General features: G+C 39.2%; 1 protein-coding gene across 2 annotated transcripts in view; it reads left to right on the top strand.

Annotated features, from left to right (window-relative positions):
- uggt1 (UDP-glucose glycoprotein glucosyltransferase 1) overlaps positions 1–19,398 on the top strand; it is a 31,379-nt gene that overhangs the window by 6,150 nt on the left and 5,831 nt on the right. The window contains exons 7-30 of one of the 2 annotated variants that reach the window (XM_032547493.1): positions 1,303–1,399; positions 1,506–1,584; positions 1,862–1,962; positions 5,880–5,979; positions 6,078–6,138; positions 9,206–9,297; positions 10,518–10,668; positions 10,799–10,918; positions 11,006–11,091; positions 11,257–11,392; positions 11,495–11,626; positions 12,018–12,182; positions 13,092–13,212; positions 14,415–14,513; positions 14,661–14,684; positions 16,166–16,260; positions 16,479–16,685; positions 16,778–16,909; positions 17,034–17,164; positions 17,256–17,351; positions 17,525–17,627; positions 17,749–17,828; positions 18,087–18,276; positions 18,686–18,844. In XM_032547493.1, coding sequence (XP_032403384.1) covers positions 1,303–1,399; positions 1,506–1,584; positions 1,862–1,962; positions 5,880–5,979; positions 6,078–6,138; positions 9,206–9,297; positions 10,518–10,668; positions 10,799–10,918; positions 11,006–11,091; positions 11,257–11,392; positions 11,495–11,626; positions 12,018–12,182; positions 13,092–13,212; positions 14,415–14,513; positions 14,661–14,684; positions 16,166–16,260; positions 16,479–16,685; positions 16,778–16,909; positions 17,034–17,164; positions 17,256–17,351; positions 17,525–17,627; positions 17,749–17,828; positions 18,087–18,276; positions 18,686–18,844 — 2,757 coding nt within the window. The remainder of the gene's footprint in view (positions 1–1,302; positions 1,400–1,505; positions 1,585–1,861; positions 1,963–5,879; positions 5,980–6,077; positions 6,139–9,205; positions 9,298–10,517; positions 10,669–10,798; positions 10,919–11,005; positions 11,092–11,256; positions 11,393–11,494; positions 11,627–12,017; positions 12,183–13,091; positions 13,213–14,414; positions 14,514–14,660; positions 14,685–16,165; positions 16,261–16,478; positions 16,686–16,777; positions 16,910–17,033; positions 17,165–17,255; positions 17,352–17,524; positions 17,628–17,748; positions 17,829–18,086; positions 18,277–18,685; positions 18,845–19,398) is intronic. The other variant, XM_032547494.1, reaches the window with a different exon arrangement.

Genomic DNA, 19,398 nt, shown 5'->3' with positions numbered 1-19,398 from the left:
AAGTGTTTCTCCAGTTTTTCATGCCAAGTTGAACTTGGATTTCCTCCTTTCTCACATGCAAATACAGCTGATCCATTTATTTCTCCCCCTGATTATGCTAAATTATTCTCACCATCTGTTTGATATGCATCGAGTCTTTATGCTTAACTAAAAAAGGCCAATTCAGTACCAGTTATTGGACAGTCAATGTGTTCGGCAACAGCTTGTTATCTGTCCTTTAAATCTATCCCTGAAGTCACAGAGTGTTTGTCTTTGTAAAGGAAATTAGATGAAATGTTCGACAGGTGAGAGGACTACAGTGAAGCTGATGGAGCCTTTTGGAAAGTCAAAAACTGGGTCACATAAGTCACCTGGGTGTTTGCATTTGCAACATGAGGTACAGCCAGGCTTCCTACACAGCCTGTGAATGTCTGGAGTTTTATTTAATTAGTTTGAAAATTTTGATAAGTGCCCAAAAAATGAGAAGCAGAGAATAGACAAATGCTATTTGTCTATTAAGGCTGTCAATGTTAACCCCTTAAAGCATCCAATTAATCTAAAACGTTTAACGCGTTAGTATTACATAATCCAGATTAATCACATGATCTATTTTGACCTAAACACCGCTCTCTCGAAGAGTTTTACTCCATTCAAAGCAGCTTCACTTTCTTGTACAGTAATCCTGTCAGATACTGTCAAATAAAGTTCACTAGTGCCAAATAAATTCTTAAAAAACAAAACAAAGCACTGCAATGGACATTTAGATAAAACCAAGGTGGTATGTAGCCTACTTACTGCAACAGTGACTTGTTCTTCCAGTGAAGCACAACCAGTTTGGAGTCAACATGTCTTGATTACGTTTGAAACAAAATTACTTCTTTTAAAATTTCCTGTATATGAACAACTGAGATGTTTGGTTTGAGACAATAAAAGATTTGTTTAAACATTTTTTGAAAATGTGCATTTTAACATTTTAAGCTTACAAAGTTAAGCACAGTGATTAATCGCTAGTGTGTGATTAATCTGACAAAATTTTTTGATCGATTGACAGCACTACTTTATATGGACTTTATTCCATATTCTGCTGGACATCCAGCTACCTATAGCTGTATATTCACCTGCCAATCTTTCTGTTGTTGGCTCGTCTGTCTGTCCATATTTTAAGCTTTGAGGATTTGAGAAATATTTCCCTTAGTAAGCAGTATTTGTACTAAGACAAGTACCGAGTTTTGACAGGAAAAAGTGCGGGGACACGGGACAGGGACAATAACTCCCTGAAATAAGTTTTCTTACTTATACTAACATCTCCTCCTTTCCTTCCAGAAACCTAATGAAAACAAAGTGCATCTGTCGGGGTACGGAGTAGAGCTGGCTATTAAAAGCCAGGAGTACAAGGCAAAGGATGACACACAAGTTCAAGGTTTGTACTCTCTAAGAAATTCATTTACAATAAACAGACTCATGCTGCTGGTGTAACCACTGAGGAGTCCTGACATGAATATCTAGTTAATTGATTTTGCTTTCAGGGGCGGAGGTGAACGCTACAGTGATTGGCGAGAACGATCCAGTGGATGAGGTCCAGGGATTCCTTTTTGGCAAACTGAAGTGAGTGTCTCTGTGTTGAGCTGCGATAAATTTTCACAAGCTTGGTCTGGTTCCAACAGCATTAACTCCAGCCAAGCTCTTTTTTTTCCTTCTCCTCGCTCTTTTTATACTCCAAACTTAATTCCCTTGAACCACTGACCATGTCTCTGCTCAGCTAACCTGCAAATAACTAAATCAATCTGTGGTTCCAAGCACTCTTTCTCTTAATTAGAAGTTCAGTTCTACTTTGTAGCTGCATTTTCCTAGACTGTCTCTCTCTCTCTCGCTCCCTTGCCAGGACTCTCTATCCAGAGCTCAAGGAACAGCTGAAGGAGTTGAGGAAGCACTTAGTAGAAAGCACCAATGAAATGGCACCGCTAAAGGTCTGGCAAATGCAAGGTGGGTGTCCTCTTTCTTTAACCCATCAGTAGATAATTTTTTTTTCTCTGCTGTTTCCTCCTGAATGAATGGCTGTGTAAGCAAACACAGGAAACATTTGTCATATTATGAATAAATATCCAGCTGGCTAAAACAAACATCAGAGGTGGTAGAGCTGCCATATTGACTGACTGGCAAATGTTACGCTGAGGGTATGTAATCTCACAACTAAGACCGGTAAGCTACTCTACTCACCCTTAAGCCATAAATCGTACAAGTAAGTAAAGGTTATTTAAACTGTAAATATCTTTACTTTGAAAAAAGTAATATAACCGCATGACCTTAAAATGTTCTTAGTTTGTACTAAGAGTGCACCACTGCATAATAATCTAGTAGAATATAGATGCCTTTCATTCATTCATTGTAGCTATTGAAGCATATTTGAATAAACCGGCCTGGTAGCAGCTCTAGTAGCTAATCCAAGATGTGTGACAACTGCTTTATCTTTAGAAATAAGGGCTTCAACATGCAACTAAATCAAATAATTTATGCTCTTAGAGAAAGAAAAGAGAAATCTTTATCTTTTTTCTGCCTAGAGATCAATATTTGCTGTACTTCCTGTGGAATTGGGCTCCATAGGAAGTACAACTAGAAGGGCACACCCCTCCAAATTGTGCGTATGATTGCAGGGAGACAGGAAAGTTGTGTTCTTCAAGCAGCAGTTCTAAAGAGCATTCTGTTTATGTTAAAAAGAGAAGAAGGAGAAAAAAATCACAAACAGTGTTTTTTTATTTTTATTTTGACAATACATGTCAGCATGAATATTAAAAAACAACTTCTGGCTTCAGAGCCCACTTTTCCTAATTTGCTCAAATCCCGGCAATCTGTTGGGTGGGCTGATTTATTCATTTTTTTCTAAGGGTGTTTAACAAGTTTATACATTTAATATAAGATGTTACTACTTCATTATTAAGCCATTTAGTGATTGCATAGTTATAAAAGGAAACATTTTATGTTTATCCAACTTTAGATGACAGCTGGTTTTCTTTTTTTTTATCTCTGCATCAGGGAGTTAACCAGATGATTTTAAGGCGTCCTTAGAAACCGGTTGTAAACATGAAAGCACACTTGGCATCTGATTGGATAAACCATCTGTACTTAATAACCATGGATCGCTTTCTGTGTTTATACAACACTGGTCCAATTGTGGAAGCCCTATTCACACAGCAATTCTTAGTGTGTGCAGCTCCTTGTTCTGTTAAACACACACCAGTGAAAGCATCCGGGTCGGTTCGTGGCCCACGGACACTTGACATGTTGACAGGGGAAGCAGCTGACCCCTCTGACAACTGGATGACTCCATCATCTAATGTTGACACTGAGAGGATGTTTCTAACAGAGCAACTTCTGTTGCTTTCCGTTTTGTCTTCATCGGGAGCAGCAGCTATATTCTCTTATTTAGCTTCTGACTGCCTTTATATTTATCCCAGCACTGATTCTTGGCTGATACCGAAGGAGCGAAATATGAAAATGTGCTCAGCTGTAACGTCTCATATTCATGTACCTTCTACACTTTGTTCAAAGTGTTTTTCCTCTTAGTTTGAGTATATTTACTAAGTCTCTGTTTTAGCCATACCTGGATGCAGACTTGTGACTGAAGATTATAACAATAAGAAAGGACAATGCACTAGTGAGCAACATGTTAATGTTTTGCAATTGTGGTCATCAACATAATATTTAAGGAATCAATTAAAAGGAAACTCCAGCAGCCAAAAATTAAGAATAATAAAAATCAATAGCACTTTATTTGATGGGGTATGCATAAGACTGACATCTAAACAGGACATAACACATGTCATGAAGATGAAGGAGTTTTCATGAATGTTTTACGACTGTTGTCATGAAGTGTCATTTGGTAAATAATGACACCTTTAATGTAAAACTGCATTAAACGTGCATTAAAAGTGTCAAATTTGCATTATTCTGTAAATAATGACACCTTTAATGCAAAGTTGCATTAAAACTTGCATTAAAAATCCATTGCAATTGTCAACTTTGCATTACAAGTGTTCAATATTTACCGAATGACACTTCATGACAACAGTCGTAAAACATTATGAAAACTCCTTAGTCTTCATAACAGGTGTTATGTCACGTTTATATAAAGTTAAATTAAGTGTCACCACAAAATCTTATGACATAGCAAATAACGAAGACCAACTTTATGCACTTAAATACTTCTTTTAATATTCTGCTGTTCTTTGTTTCAATGTGACACAATAAGAGCTCTGAGAATAGACGATGATTTGCTTCTCTCTGCTCCCTCATTGCAAATGGCTTGAGTTAATTTTTTAACTGATGCTTTGATCATGATTAAATACAAACGTAAACAAATACGCTCTTGTTGCTTCACTCCATCAGTGATTCAAACCAGCAGCCGAACCTTAATTAGTGCAGGTGTTTGATCCTTCAGTTCCCTCTCTGTGCATCTGAGCTGATATATGTTTAATATAACTGAGGATGTTGCTGCATTTTTTTTTTTATTGCAGATTCTGATTGCATCATTTATTGTTATATACACAGCGTTTTTCAGTTTTTATCATTTCTCTCACCACACGCATATTCCCACTGTAAAGGTCTGAATATATACAAATGCCTTGCACGCATTAAAAGTCATCTATCATCAGGCGTGGCCAGGAAGCGAGTGCGGCGCTGCTTTGATTGTGTCGAATAAAAGATGTGAGCCGGCTGAGCTCGACTGTCAGACTGACACGAGGGCGCCTGTCTTTATCTTCTAACCCACTGGGGCTCATTAACTCAGCCTGTTTACAAAGAGCGGAAGACCTCCAGGGGCTAATAATCACAGCCTACAACACCATTACAAAGAGGCTCACTGCATTGAAATAAAGCTCACCGCATCCTTTCTTTCCTTGGAAAGCCTTGCTGTCAATGCGCATATATTTTCTGCACCCTGAATCCGAGGAATTTGTTTTCTGTTGCCAGACCAGAACTTTCTAGGCTTATCCCATGTCAACAGCAGTTTAATGAGGTCCCTAATATTTTTGGGTAAAAGTATTTTCCCAATTAAGATTTATGTTTTGTTTAGCTTTTCTGTTTTAATTAGTACATTTTCACAATTCTTTATTAAGTTTATTGTCTATAGGATTGTTGGTATGTTTGTAGTGTAAGCCGTACTTCATAAACATGTCTGCCTAGCAAAATTTGACTTTTAACGTTGAACTTCAAACATCTGCACAGCTTCAGGCTTCATTGTGGAATATTTCTTTAAAAAAATGAACTTCTTCAAACTCAAGAAATATTTGGGCATCTCAGTAACTCATAACACACAGATATGAGTATCTCAGGTAATTGATGATTTTATAGTCCCTAGACTTTTATATTAGAAGTCATTGAATAAAGATCTTATGTCACAGTCTAATTTTCTGAGAACTTTAATTTTGTATTTTTTTTTTTAGATAAAGACCATAAAAGAACCGACGTAGACACTTGAAACAAGTTGAATGTAATGAATCTATATGATAGATGAGCTTCACGTTTTCAGATGCGTTGCTGAAATAAATTACATTTTTGGTGATATTTTAAATTTGTTGCGATGGTATTTAATTATTCTTTGCTCTCAAGGAATTGGAAGTTTGCACAAGCTTCAGTTTTCCTCTCTCATGTGAGGAAAAAGGACAGAACAGAAAGAAACCAGCAAATAAACACTGCTGATCCCTGCTTATTTAAAACAAACAAAAACGCTGTTTCAGCACAACTTATTAAAGTTTTTTTTTTCTTTTGGAAGAGCTGAAAACTTTCAGCTTGTCCTACATCATATTCTCCTGTGTTTCATGTTTGCTTTTCATTTTCATCCACTCATCTCTTTCCCCGTTGTTTGCCCTCTCTGCCCTCCACCCCTTCCACGTCTTCTTCTTTAGATCTGAGTTTCCAGACAGCAGCTCGCATTCTTGCAGCTCCTGCTGTTGATGCCCTCAACGTAATGAAAGACCTCAGTCAGAACTTTCCCACCAAAGCCAGGTAGAGCAGAAATTAACACACGTCCAAGCTGAGTTTGTATATATACTGATAAGTTCTGGGTTTTATTTATTGTTTGTTTGTTTTTTTTTTCCTTCCAGGTCCATCACAAAAACTGTGGTCAAGTCTGAAATCCGCAAAGAGATTGAGGAGAACCAAAAGGTATCCATTTTTTATCCATGTTTGATCTTTTATTCTCTTTTCTAGATACATCAGACATTTTTGATGACATTTCATCAGATGTTCTCCGACCCATCAGTTCCAATTTTGATCTGATCTTTCTTTTTTTTATTATTCTGAAAAGGTTTTTTTTGCCATGAATTATACCATATAAGAAAGATAAATGGACTATAGGTTGGGGCTGTTTTTAATTGAACAGGAAATGAAGAAATTACGAGATTTTACCTACTAATGCATCAAAATATGTTTCCAACCTTGCAAACCTTTTGATTTTTATTTTTGCTCATTAAAACTCACGATGTGCATGATTTCTGTTTCATATACGTAGTAAAAAACCTCCCATTTTTTCCCCATATTTATTTGTCACTAATTCATTACATTCAGAAGTATTTAAATAAAATTAGAGTGGAGATCAGGCTATTCCTGGCTGACACCAGTTTTAAAATGTTCTTTCGGATTTGGCCAATTCAAATCTATTTTTTGCAAAGAACTTTAACACATAGAAGATAAAAGGGTGCCGCAGGTTCTTTGATTGTAGTAGTTTGAGTCTATCAAACCGTATGTCTCTAACCTTTATTAAAATATATCTAAACTCAAAATAGGACATCAAGGCACATCCTGTTTGTTGATTCGTTCAGTTTTGAGAAACAAAATCTGCAAGATTTTTGTTTCCCCATCCCATTTCGTGCCTCAAACAAATGTCTCTTCCTGGAGTTTCTGGAAAAGGGATAGAGTATCTGATAATCTGTCTGGCACTTTCATATGTTTCTTAAGGGGACTTCAGTGGTCACTACTTTAAAAAAAAATCATTACATTTATAATAAGTTTGATAACTTGCGTAAAAGGATGAGTTTCTTTATTGCCTTATTCTTCAAGACTTGAATAAATATTGTGAGCTAAAGGTTTCGTTCACTCCAAAGCAAAACTAGATGTGAAGTTGAGATGGGTACAAAGAAAGACTTATCTAAAATCCAAAGGACTTACAATGTCTCTATTGAAGCTGTTGCATGCTATATTGACTATTAAAAAGCAGCAAGTGCCTTCTGAACCTTTTTTTTGTGTCTGTGAATAAAAACTCTGTTAGGAGCTATTTTTCGCCTCCAATTTGCACACATTTGGTGCTCGGGGGATCCTGGTTGTGAAGAAAAAACCTGCCTGCAGTGCTCATTTTCACTTTGATGAGAGCTTTTATAAAGCAATCCAATTAAAGGAAAATATTGCTGCAGGTTTTTTTTTTTTTATCCCACAAAGGATGGAGGTATATCTGGCTTTATTTTCTTAGACTGGAAGGTTTTTTAAATAATACTTCAACTCTAGGTGAATTTAAACCAACATCTAATTGCTTCAAAACATTTCAGCATTTTAATGTCTTCCTCTTCCTCCCATGCTATTGATCTGTCTGTGTTCTGTGAACTAAGTAGGAAGTGCTCTGCAAAAGTATTCAGACCCCTTGACTTTTTCCCATTACAGAAATATTAAATGTAGCATTAAACAAATGCTGCTAGTCCACCTTATTTGCTTTTGCTGCTTTAAATCTGGGATGAGAGACGTTGGAGTTGGAGAATATGATCCTTGCCTGTCAAAGTCTGGTTCGAAATCCATTTATGAATCAGGACCTTATTTGTTGTGCTACTCGGTACCCGGTACTGAGTTTGAGGTACTGTACAAAGAAGATTGTTCAGAACTTTAAATCTCTTGAAATTTGATCAAGACATTGTCTAAAAAACGTGCGGCAAAAGCTTATTCTGTAATTATTAATTACTGAATACAAATGCAATTCAAACATATAAAACACAGGGTCAAGAGTCATGAATACTTTTGCGAGTATTAGTTGCAGTTAGTTGATGCATTTGTTCTAAAAACCATACTGCAGTTATTTTTGTGGGAAAAAGAAATGTCGCTTAGTTGACACATCAAAAAAGCAGAAGTTCTGCTCCATTTTAGTTAAATCTAAGTCAACTTTCGAATATTTGCACTTGGTAAAATCTTGTGCTTTGCTTTTGAAGCACAACATATTAAAATCAGATTCTTAGCTCCTTTTGATTAGACTTCTTTTTTACATTTTTTTGTTTTTGACCTCACAGCCTGCACCCTCGAGTAGAGAGGTCCTCAGCCCTCCTGGCTTCAGCCTGCAGGAAAATATCTCAAAACGAGAGCTGCTCCTCCTGTGGCTGTTTGTTCTCGTCGCCTTTTGTTGTGTGATAAATTGCGAACAGCATCTGACTTCAAAAACCTTTCCGTTTTAGACAATGTGTTTGGCTTTGTCCCGTTAATAACGGAATAGGTAACCATCCCCCTTTTTTTTTCCTGTCGATGCTTTTTCACTCCCTCTCTCTGCCTCCTCACGCCTCCCGACTCCCGGCGCTCTTCTCACATTATCGCGGCGCGCAGAAGACAGGAGTTTGGGTCGCCGGCGGGGGTTTTTCAGACAGACGTCCTAATTACTGAATCGGTGATTCATTCAGCAGGCGCAGTGCGTCCTGCGGCAAGAAATGATTATTGATTGGAGCGCTTTGGACACCAGCACTTGCTTCCAGACACTTCTTTCTGTCACACACACATGCCGACACCCCGACACACACAGTTTAACCGGGATGAGCAATATTTGTGTTAATCATGTCTTGTTGTAATTGCAGTGTCTGAAGTGTGATTAATCTGATGTCTTTGTGTTTCTGTAATGAGATTTGACTGCACCAGAATGACTTGGAGCTCTCCCTTTTCCTCCTCAGACACACAAACAACTCACAGCTCCTCCTAGCCACGCAGCCAGTCACACACCTTTTCTCCCCCCTAATAATTAGATTTGTTTAGCGTGGGCTCAGATTGCTCGAAACTCACTGAACAGAGCTGTCAGAGCTCGTTTGGAGCCGTCAGCCTGCCTCGTTATTGCTCCAGAATGGCCGTTGCATCTAGTTTACAGTATAATTGACTGTGCAAAGGGAGGTTTTTGACGTTACATGATGCAAACGGCTCGGCTGGTGTGAGACGAGGAGTTTCGGGGTTTGATGTAACCAGGCCATTTAGTCACTTTTGACATTTCTCCCTGTAGTATTTCAAAGGAACACTGGGATTGCAGCCTGGAGACTCAGCTCTGTTCATCAACGGGCTGCATATAGATCTGGACACACAAGACATCTTCAGGTATAAACACGCACTGAGACGACTGGCTGTAACACCAGCTCGGATAACAAGTGTTTACTGCATTAACGTCAGTCAGCAAAGAAGGAAGTTTTTGTTAATATGATATATTTTAATTAACTGATAATATTCAGATTCAAAAAAGGTTTTATGTGATTGACCAACACAAAGTGGTGCATAAGTTTGAACTAGAAGGAAAATTACATACGTTGTTAGAAATCTTTTTATTGACAGATGACGATCTGAAAAGTGTGGAGTGCATTTGTATTCAGCCACTGTAAATACTTGGCTGATGGTGGTATGTTTCCATCAGCTTTGCACAGGTCTGACTTTGACTTTGAGGCCTGCAGAGAGGATCAAAAGGGCTGACCTTCACTCCATCTAACATTTCTGCAGACACCACACATTCTGGACACAAACGTTTACTTTCATGTCGGCGCTACAGAGCGCTCTTCTCAAAAAAAAAAAAAAACACCCTCCACAGAGACGGCTTCTTCCCCCTGGCAGTTACTCTTAATGAGTCCCCAGATCGATACCATGAATATTTCCATAATTCAACCTCTTTTCTAAACATTGCATATACAAATATTTACAAAACTTTTATTTTTATTTACCTTTTTTATTCTTTATATTCAAAATGTCTTTTTCTGAAAACAAAGTGGAACCGAATGTTTTCCCACAAGCCTGGCAATTTAAGCTGATTTTGATCTGGAGTCAGAGATGTTTGTCCGTTTTTCTTGGCATAACGGCTCCGGCTGTGTAATAATCTCAGATTGGATGGAGAGTTTTGGCACTACTTTATCCCCAACCTGCCTGATACGTTTCTTTTTCTTCTTTTCTCTCATTCCTTTGAATTTTATTTTGGAGTGTTAGAGTAATAACCGTTAGATACAAATGCATTTTGTACTCTTCAGTTTTTATTTATATAAAAACAGTGTTTCAATTTCCTTCCATTTTATCAGTACGTATAATTTTTTTGTTGGTCTGTCATATTAAATCAAGTTTTATTAATAATCAAATTAAGTCTCTGTATGTTGTTTTTTAGTTTATCTGAAGAAGTGACAATAATCAGCCATGCAGATGTCAGTTACTCTTTAAAATTCTCTTTTATTTTAGAATTGATAGCAGCTGTGCACCTACACAGTCTCGGACTGTGTAGGTGCCAAGACAGGCGTACTTCTTGGTCAGATGACTTTGATCTGATCTCTAATTGTCACCTTCAGTGTGCTGGACGTGCTCCGCAGTGAAGCGAGGGTTATGGAGGGTCTGCGCTCCCTTCTCATTGAGACGCCCTACATCCATGACATCCTGAAACTCAACGTCCAGCCATCCGACTCTGATTACGCCGTTGATATTCGTAACCCTGCCATCTGCGTAAGATCAAGAAATTTCCCTCTTCTAGGAAATGTTCACCTCAATTTTGTTTGCCCCTGGTTTTGACTTATTTATTGGCAACTTTTTGCTAATTTTTTTCTTCCTCAACTAATTGCTTCCCCCGTTTCAGTGGATTAACAACCTGGAGACGGACCACAGGTACAGCTCATGGCCCTATAATGTCCAGGAGCTGCTCAGACCAACCTTCCCCGGAGTCATCAGGCAAATCCGCAAAAACTTCCACAATCTCGTAAGATCACTGTTGGGTAATTGGCATTCGAGTGAGTCTGCTTAAAGCTGAACCAGGGTGAAAAGAAACGGTTTGCTTGTTTTGCAGGTGATCATTGTGGATCCGACCCAGGAGAACGCTGCTGAACTTCTGAGCGTGGCAGAGATGTTTTATGCCAACAACATCCCACTCAGGTTGGTTTTTGTGCCAGGAAGAAAAATGTAGACTGTAAACCTCATTTAATCTAGTTTCACCAGGCCTCGACAGGTCAAATTGTTTCTTAATTGTTCCAAAAGATGATAATTCATGTAGGACATGCCTTCAATGTTAAATGTTCAGCGTTTAATTTTATGACGTAGAATCGGACTGGTATTTGTGGTGTCTGACGAAGACGACATAGACGGCATGCAGGACGCAGGCGTAGCTCTGGTCCGAGCCTACAACTACATCACTGACGAGGTGAACAGTCACAGCGCTTTCGAAGCCGTCGTCTCGGTAAGTAAAGCCTGCGGACACGAGCCTGTTGCCATGTTACCACCACCGTGTCCTGTTCCTCTTCCCTTCTGCTCATCCTGTTGCCCTTCCTGCCATCTGCAGATGTTTAACCGTGTGACAATTGGTGGAAAGCTAAGTGTTGGAGATGTTGTTAAAGTGCTGGAGAAGAGATTTCCCTATGTGGAGGTCAGCAGCGTCCTCGGAGCCGATTCGAGCTACGACAACAACAGGAAGGTAAATGCAACAGAATTTGGCTTCACTAAATACGGACGTTGTCTTTTGACACCAAATCATTTTCAATTACTCAGCCAGTGAAATTATATGTGTAATCTAAATTACTAGTTCTGGTCTGATACTTTTTTTTGTCACTTTATGCCATTAGCAATATACTTCCTTGCTGTTTTTATTCTAATGCAAATGCAATCAGATTTCCATTTTGTTTCACTCTGGTTTTAACAATTTTTTAAACCAAAATAGTGACAAACTCTAAATTTAAAGCAGTAATTAAATAAAAACAGATTCTGGTTTTTTCTTGGTTACTAAGACGGAAATTACCAAATGTTATTTGGATTTTACTTCTGCTTTTAGATCACTAATGAGCCACAAACTAAATTTTTCCCTGCAGGAAGGGAAGGCGTACTATGAGCAAACAGGAGTGGGCCCGTTGCCCGTGGTGATGTACAACGGGATCCCTTACCAGCGTGAGCAACTGGACCCTGATGAACTGGAAACCACCACAATGCAAAAAATCCTTGAAACCACGTCTTTTTACCAGAGAGCAGTCTACTTGGTGAGTTGCAGGACAGTTAAATAATGTTGTTACATAGTCAGCATGGATGTATTTACAAATACAAACCAAACTTTTTATATTTTAGTGTGTAAAACTATTTGAAGTTTTTTAAGAAATTTTCCTTGTTCACAAGTTTGTAGCACTTTGTGTTGGTATATTGGATAAAATCTCCCCAAAATACATGATGATGTTGTTGTAACAATGGGACTAAAAAATGTGACCAAATGGGAAAGAAGATAAAAGCTCTTAATATTTTTGTAAGGCGCTGAATTTTCTAATTTTTACTTCTTTTATGTTGAGTTTACAAAACTCAGCATAATCTCATCAAAAAGGAGCTCGATACCAATCTTTAATTCCAGTACAGTGAGTGTTTTGATGTTAGACTTTTTTCTCTCTCTGCTTAAACTGACATCAAATAAATCTATTTAAAAAGAAAAGAAAAGAAAAAGGTCAGAAAGTCTTTAGATGGTTTTATGTTGTTTATAAATCCAAAGTTTTACTTCTTTTGGAGATTTAGTCATAAGATAAATTTTGTGTTTGGCATGCAGCATGTGTAAGCACCATCTGTCATATTTCCTCTTTTAAAATTATCCCATCATTCCCCTGAGCCAAGTGTTTATTTAAAAGGGGATTCTCAGGCGCAGACATGCACTGAGCTGAATTTAGCAGTTGTTCTGATCAACAGGGTGTTAGTCATAATTTTCTTCTGAACCTAAACTTCCAGAAGAAAAAACTTAAATAAATGCAGCAGATACGTTGTTTGTTAGTTTTGTTGCTGTGGCTTTCGGCCTGGAAAGTCTGCAGAAAAGTAGATGATGCATCACTGTCAGCTCTGCAGCAGCAGTGAAGAATGTCCTCACTAACTCATAGCTTTCACATCCTAACTCCAATTTGTAAACTCTCTCGCAGGGTGAGCTGGCCACAGATCACGACGTCGTCGACTTCATCATGAACCAGCCCAACGTTGTTCCTCGCATTAACTCCAGAGTGTTGTCAACCAGCAGAACCTACCTGGACTTGTCCAATACGAGTGAGTTGACAATAAAATGCAACATTGTTATACCCGGTGGTGGGAATTGGCACTAATTACTGGGTAAACAATTTGAACAAAACAGTGTTTGGTTTCTAAAAATGACCTGAGCTGCTGCAAGTCTGCTGCAAACGGCATTATGAAAAGAAGAATTGCTATTCTCCCAAGACGCCGTCGACACAGCAATTTATGTAACCTGTGTTGCGACACTATTAACATCGATGAAATGTGTGAATGTTAAGTTCACATCCTTGTACAGAGCTGTCCTTGGACTGTTGTTAGCTAAAATTTCTAATGAAACCTTGCAAAATTCAGGTTGTTTTTTCAAATTGCTGAAATTTCCGCTCTTCAGCTACAATATTATAAAAACACTTTAAATAAATTTTACCCTGGTAAAACATGTTAGTCTGAAAATAAAGACTTTTGGGAAAATAGGCCAGAATAGGACCTTGAAGTAAACACATGTGGTATACTGTTACATTTACAGACCAAATGTACATTTTAATTTCCACCTCTGTTATTATCCTATAGTAGTATTGTGTATTTGCTTTGCATTTCAGTAGGCTGCGAAGATTTGCTTTAAGTAAAAAACAATCCATCATCACCTCTGTATGCATCAAATACTGTAGCATTTGCTAATTTAAGATGCCGTCGATTTGGAGTTGGAATACATACTGAACATACAGTATGCACCACTTCTGCAAGATTTCTCTACAAGTGCAAGTCGGATATTGCACTAAGGACCTGGTTATAATGCAATGTTATGCTGGTGATTTGTCTCCTCTGAAGAAGATTCACTTTAAGCATACTAAATGTAAAATACAAAGTGTAGAACATTGATGTTCTACGATGATCGTCTGACCATCCCTAGACGAAAAATGCTGTAATAACAAAAACCTTTTAATTGACAATGTTGGAAAATAAGAGCAAATGTCTCACAACATCATGCGTTTTGTTAATGGAGACCCTTATTATTTTCTATTTGAGCTAAAACTCAATACTTATTCATGAAGATGTGCAAGTTCAATTCTACTGTTTTTACAAGGTTTTCTTCAAGCTCTTTTTCATTTTGGAAGTTTACAGCATCTACGATCCTTAGTCTGCTCTCTGCAAAATAGGTGGTTGTTGTTTGCGTTTTATGTTCTTGTAAATGTTCAATTTTCATCTTTGACTTTCCGTCCGTTTTTTTCCACTTTTTGCAGACAACTACTTTATTGACGATTACGCTCGTTTCTCCACTTTGGACTCAAAGGAGAAGAGCACGGCTGTAGCCAACAGCATGAACTACATGACTAAGAAAGGTAAGAGCAAAAAGCAACAAACTATCACCTTATATATGTTGTTCTACTGAAGAAAAGTGAGCCATCTTGAAGCCTAAACTCCTGTTTGTTCTGCTGTCTTGTCCTCCTCCACTCCATATTTCTGTGTTAACATTTTCCCTGCATCAGGGATGGCCGCCACCAACAGCCATGGTAAAATCCCCTTTGTTCTCCACATTATTCCCTCTCCTAGCTCAATTGCTCTTTTATTCTGTCAACCACAATGCTGGCATTCTTTCAGTATTACTCCTCCATCTGCAATGCATCTCTCAGAGGACAGTGGTGACTAATGATGCATGTGAAAATTGTGCCTGAGTATTAAAATGTGTTTATACAAGTGCCAGTGGTCTAACATTTACTTCTAACACTCAGAAAAAATGCATGACAGTTTATGCAGTAGCTGCATGTGAATTTATAAAGTCCAGTGACAATTTCGAGCAAAAATATAATTCATAAGTCTTCTCCTGTTTGGTTCTTACTGCTATAGATTAGCTACTAATACATAGAATAAACTGAGGTCTCTCTTTGACGTTATAAGTTGATCTGTATAGACAAGACGCCTCATGTCACAAAAAGCAGCAGAAAGAATTAATAAAGACAAGCTTCTTTAATAATATATGAGGCTAGTTGTTAAAAATGATTTTTTCCGGGAATTTCCTGACTATGAGACCCCCCTGAATGTAAGCTGCACCCATTAACTTTGAAAAGAAAAAAAAATGTAGATAGTTCTAGTAAGGATCCTTAAAATGGCTTAAAGTTAATTATCCCTTTAATGCAGTAGCATAATCTCACACACAAAATATATAGAGAAGCTCCATTTTTATGTGAAGTACATTTACTTTGGGGGTTTTCTAAAAATCCCTGCAAAATAAATGGAAATGAGGCTTTTTGGTTTATACTTTTGTAGGTTGGTTTGGTTGATTATAATTTCTGGAAACTTAAAAAACAGTATTCCTGAGCTATTTTTTTTCTTGGGCTATAAGGAAATAAGTCTAAGATATAGACTTATTTCCCTTTCATGCAAAGGTTGATGGTATAAGAAGTTTAGAAAAGAGATCAGTACTGTGTATGGGGGCGTCCCTTAGGAGAAAGACAATAGAAACAGAGAGAAACAATAGAAAAACTTTAAACTTTCATTCTGTACTAAAGCCAGAGAGTAAAGACATGGCTTTAGATGAGGCTTAAAAACATTGACAGCTGAAGCCTGCCTGATATGTGGGACAGTTTAGAGGCTTCAACTCCAAAGACACGATCATCTCCGCGGACCAACCCAGACCTTCCTGCAGCTAACAGCAATCAGTAGATCCAAGGGATCCTGATGGCGCACGAGGTCAGCCGCATAGCCAGCAGCCTTTCTGTTTTCCGCTTCGTAGGTCAACAGTAAAACTTGAAAATCAATTCCGAAGGGAACTGGGAGTTTGAGAAGAGATGCAACTATGTGTTTAAACGGTTTAGTTTGTGTCAGAAGACGAGCTGCTTCTAGACGTTTGTAGCGTCTCTCAGTGTGAGATTATGCTACAGATAAATCTTTGCCAGTGATGCCAGGAAATAAGGCACCACATACCATTCTTCCTAGAAGATCGATTTTAGACTGGCTTAAAGCATTTTATTTATTTATTTTTTTTGCTTCCCAGATGATGGATACATCCGCCCTGTGACTTTCTGGGTAGTCGGAGACTTCGATAAGCCCTCAGGACGTCAGCTGCTTTACGATGCCATCAGACACATGGTGAGAAATGCTATAAAAACAATCTGATTATAAAACTATGATGTGCTGCGAAATATTTTGAAGATGATTTTAGTCAGAAAGAAATCACTGATTCATTGGAGAAAGACCTCCAGAGGAACAATTGGAAATAGCATTGTGACATTAATTAAGGGTATGTCAGGGTTTTCGCACACCATAAATGTCAAAACTAAACTTTGCTCACTTGCCTGCTCCATAAGAAAACCAGCAACAACGTCCGACTGGGGATGATCAACAATCCGTCGTCGAATCCATCTGCAGAAACTAGCCGCGTTGCCAGAGCGATCTGGTCTGTCATGCAGACGCAGTCGGCCAATAATGCAAAGAACTTCATCACCAAGATGTCAAAGGAGGAAACGGCAGAGGCCCTGGAGAAGGGCGTGGACGTCGGGGAGTTTGCCGTCGGGGTGAGTTGTTGAGTTTCTGCGGTTACATCTGAATTACTGACAAAATACTTTTGGGGTGTCAGTTTCTTATTTGCTCCTTTTTCCTCCTTCAGGGAATGGATTTGTCATTGTTCAAAAGCGCTTATGAGGGTCCCAAATTTGACTTCCTGCTCTCCCACGCTGCCTACTGCCGAGACGTGCTCAAACTGAAGAAAGGACAGAGAGCGGTCATCAGCAACGGAAGGGTACATCTGTCGTTTCTCCCGGTTGACCGACCTTTATGCCTGTGCTAAAATGAAAGCAGCATAAAGTTAGTAACGGCTGCAGATTCTTTCTTTCATGCCGTTTGTCGTTCTTGTTCCTTCTCAGATTGTCGGGCCGCTGGAGGAGAACGAGGTGTTCAACCAGGACGACTTCTTGCTTCTGGAGAACATCATCCTGAAAACATCAGGGGAGCGCATCAAAAGCAAAGTCCAGCAGTTTGAGATGGAGGAGGACAGGTATTTTATTTTATTTCCCAAAGGTTTTCAGGCTCCATAAGAACTTCCACAGATGAACTTTCCGTCTAAAGTAATGCTGCGTCTCTCTCAGGGCCAGCGACCTTGTGATGAAGGTGGATGCTCTGCTGTCCTCTCAGCCCAAAGGCGAATCCAGGATAGAGTACGGCTTTTCAGACGATCGCCACAGGTACGTCTGGAGCGCTCAACATCACTTACCACTTCTGAAGGTTTTGTTTTTCATTGGGGTCGCTTAGCTTGTTTTAAAGGGATAGATTCAGTGAAATCCATTTGTTCTCTGAGGAGAACAGCAGAATCTTTTTGTTTACTTCACTCGATCATCGGTCTCGTATTTGTCGGCAGCGCCGTAAAGATCCGTCCCAAGGAGGGAGACGTGTACTTTGATGTCGTTGCCGTGGTGGATCCAGTAACGAGAGACGCACAGAAACTGGCTCCTCTTTTATCGGTAGGTTTGGACTCTGTTATTGGACTGGATGAGCCGTCGTTGTCCGTCCAGCTAACGACCGTCCTCTGTCCTGTCACTAACCTGTTTCCCCTCTATCATGTCTCCGTGTTTCACTCTGAAGGTTCTGAAGCAGCTCGTAAACGTCAACCTGAGGGTTTTCATGAACTGCCAGTCAAAACTGTCAGATATGCCTCTAAAAAGGTAAAAAACACAACAGACTTCTTTTTATGTTTTTACGTTTGAATCGGATATCAATAAGTGCTACATTTGTCCAACATTTGGCTCAGACGTCTGTAAAACCTGAGGTAATTCAAGTTTAGATAAAAGGTTATTCATTCAATCAAAGGAACACATTCTTTCTTTCCTTCATTTTGTACAATTTTGAGCTGCTTTGTGTTTGTCTGTTACGTAAAATCACAATTAAATGGCATTTGTTGAGACGGAGTGCATTGTCTGCAGTTTTTACCGCTACGTGTTGGAGCCGGAGGTGGCGTTCCAGCCCGACGCGTCGTTCTCCCCGGGACCCATGGCCAAGTTCCTGGACATGCCTCAGTCTCCGCTCTTCACCCTGAACCTCAACACCCCCGAGAGCTGGATGGTGGAGTCTGTGCGCACCCGCTACGATCTCGATAACATCTACCTGGAGGAGGTGATGATGGTTTCAGCTGGAAAATGTAGTTTTAATTCAGATTTTCCTCTGTTCACCCCTGCAACTGTAGGTTCGTTTTTTTTTTTTTTTCACATTTTAAAACAGACAACTTTAATCTAACTTTAGATGAAGCTCCAAACAAAGCCCGACAAACTCTGTGGAAAACTTTTTGATGACGCTGAGGCGAATCTTAAGTTTTCGACTGACGGCTCTCTGCTGTCCAAAGAGGTCGTGACCTCCCCTTGGATTCCCTTTCTTAAAGTTTCTGCCTTTCTGCTTCAGAGTTTGAAGAACAGTCCTCCTCTCCATAAAATAAACATCGTCAGTCAGCTTTGGAGTCATTACTAATGCATGTTGCCGGGGCGTGCTGGACTGTAAACTGAGCTTGGCTGCACCCCTGTGGCTGCAGGTGGAGAACATCGTGGCGGCCGAGTACGAGCTGGAGCACCTGCTGCTGGAGGGCCACTGTTTCGATGTCAGTTCGGGTCAGCCGCCGCGAGGCCTTCAGTTCACTCTGGGGACCGCCGCCGAGCCCGTCATCGTGGATACCATCGTCATGGCAAACTTGGTAAGAGGATCCCCATCGTGTTGGCGCTCCCACGCAGTCAGGAGAAGTCTGGAGTTTTATTTCAGCGTTTTCCTGGTGGGATAATAATTAATAAAGTATGAATTATGGAAAAATATTTGTATTTTCAGGAATTATTTGCACTAACGTTGTCTAAATATGGCGTCCGTCTCTCTACACTTTCTAGTTTATGTCCTTCCTTCCACTTTCCATTTTTTAATTCCTTTCTTTTTTCCTTCCTTCCTTCAATTTTTTATTTGTCCTTTTTTTCTTGTTTTTCCTTTTTCCCTCCTTCTTTACTTTCTTCTTTCCTTTGTACCTTATTTCCTTCTTTCCTCATTTATTTCGTTGTTTCCTTCCTTCCTTCTGTCCTTCCTTCATTTTGTCATTTGTTCCTATGTACTTCCTTCCTTCTTATGTTCCTCCTTCCTTACTTTCTTCCTTCCTTCTCTTCTTCCTTTCTTCTTATGTTCCTCCTTCCTTCCTTTTTCCTATGCTCTTTCTTCTTTCCTTCCTCCCTCCTTCCTTCCTAGTGTCCTTACTTTAATTCTTCCTTG

This window comes from Xiphophorus hellerii, chromosome 19 (genome assembly GCF_003331165.1).
Source record: "Xiphophorus hellerii strain 12219 chromosome 19, Xiphophorus_hellerii-4.1, whole genome shotgun sequence".
In the NCBI taxonomy this organism is placed as follows: domain Eukaryota; kingdom Metazoa; phylum Chordata; class Actinopteri; order Cyprinodontiformes; family Poeciliidae; genus Xiphophorus; species Xiphophorus hellerii.
This window is presented reverse-complemented; position numbering and strand designations above follow the sequence as displayed.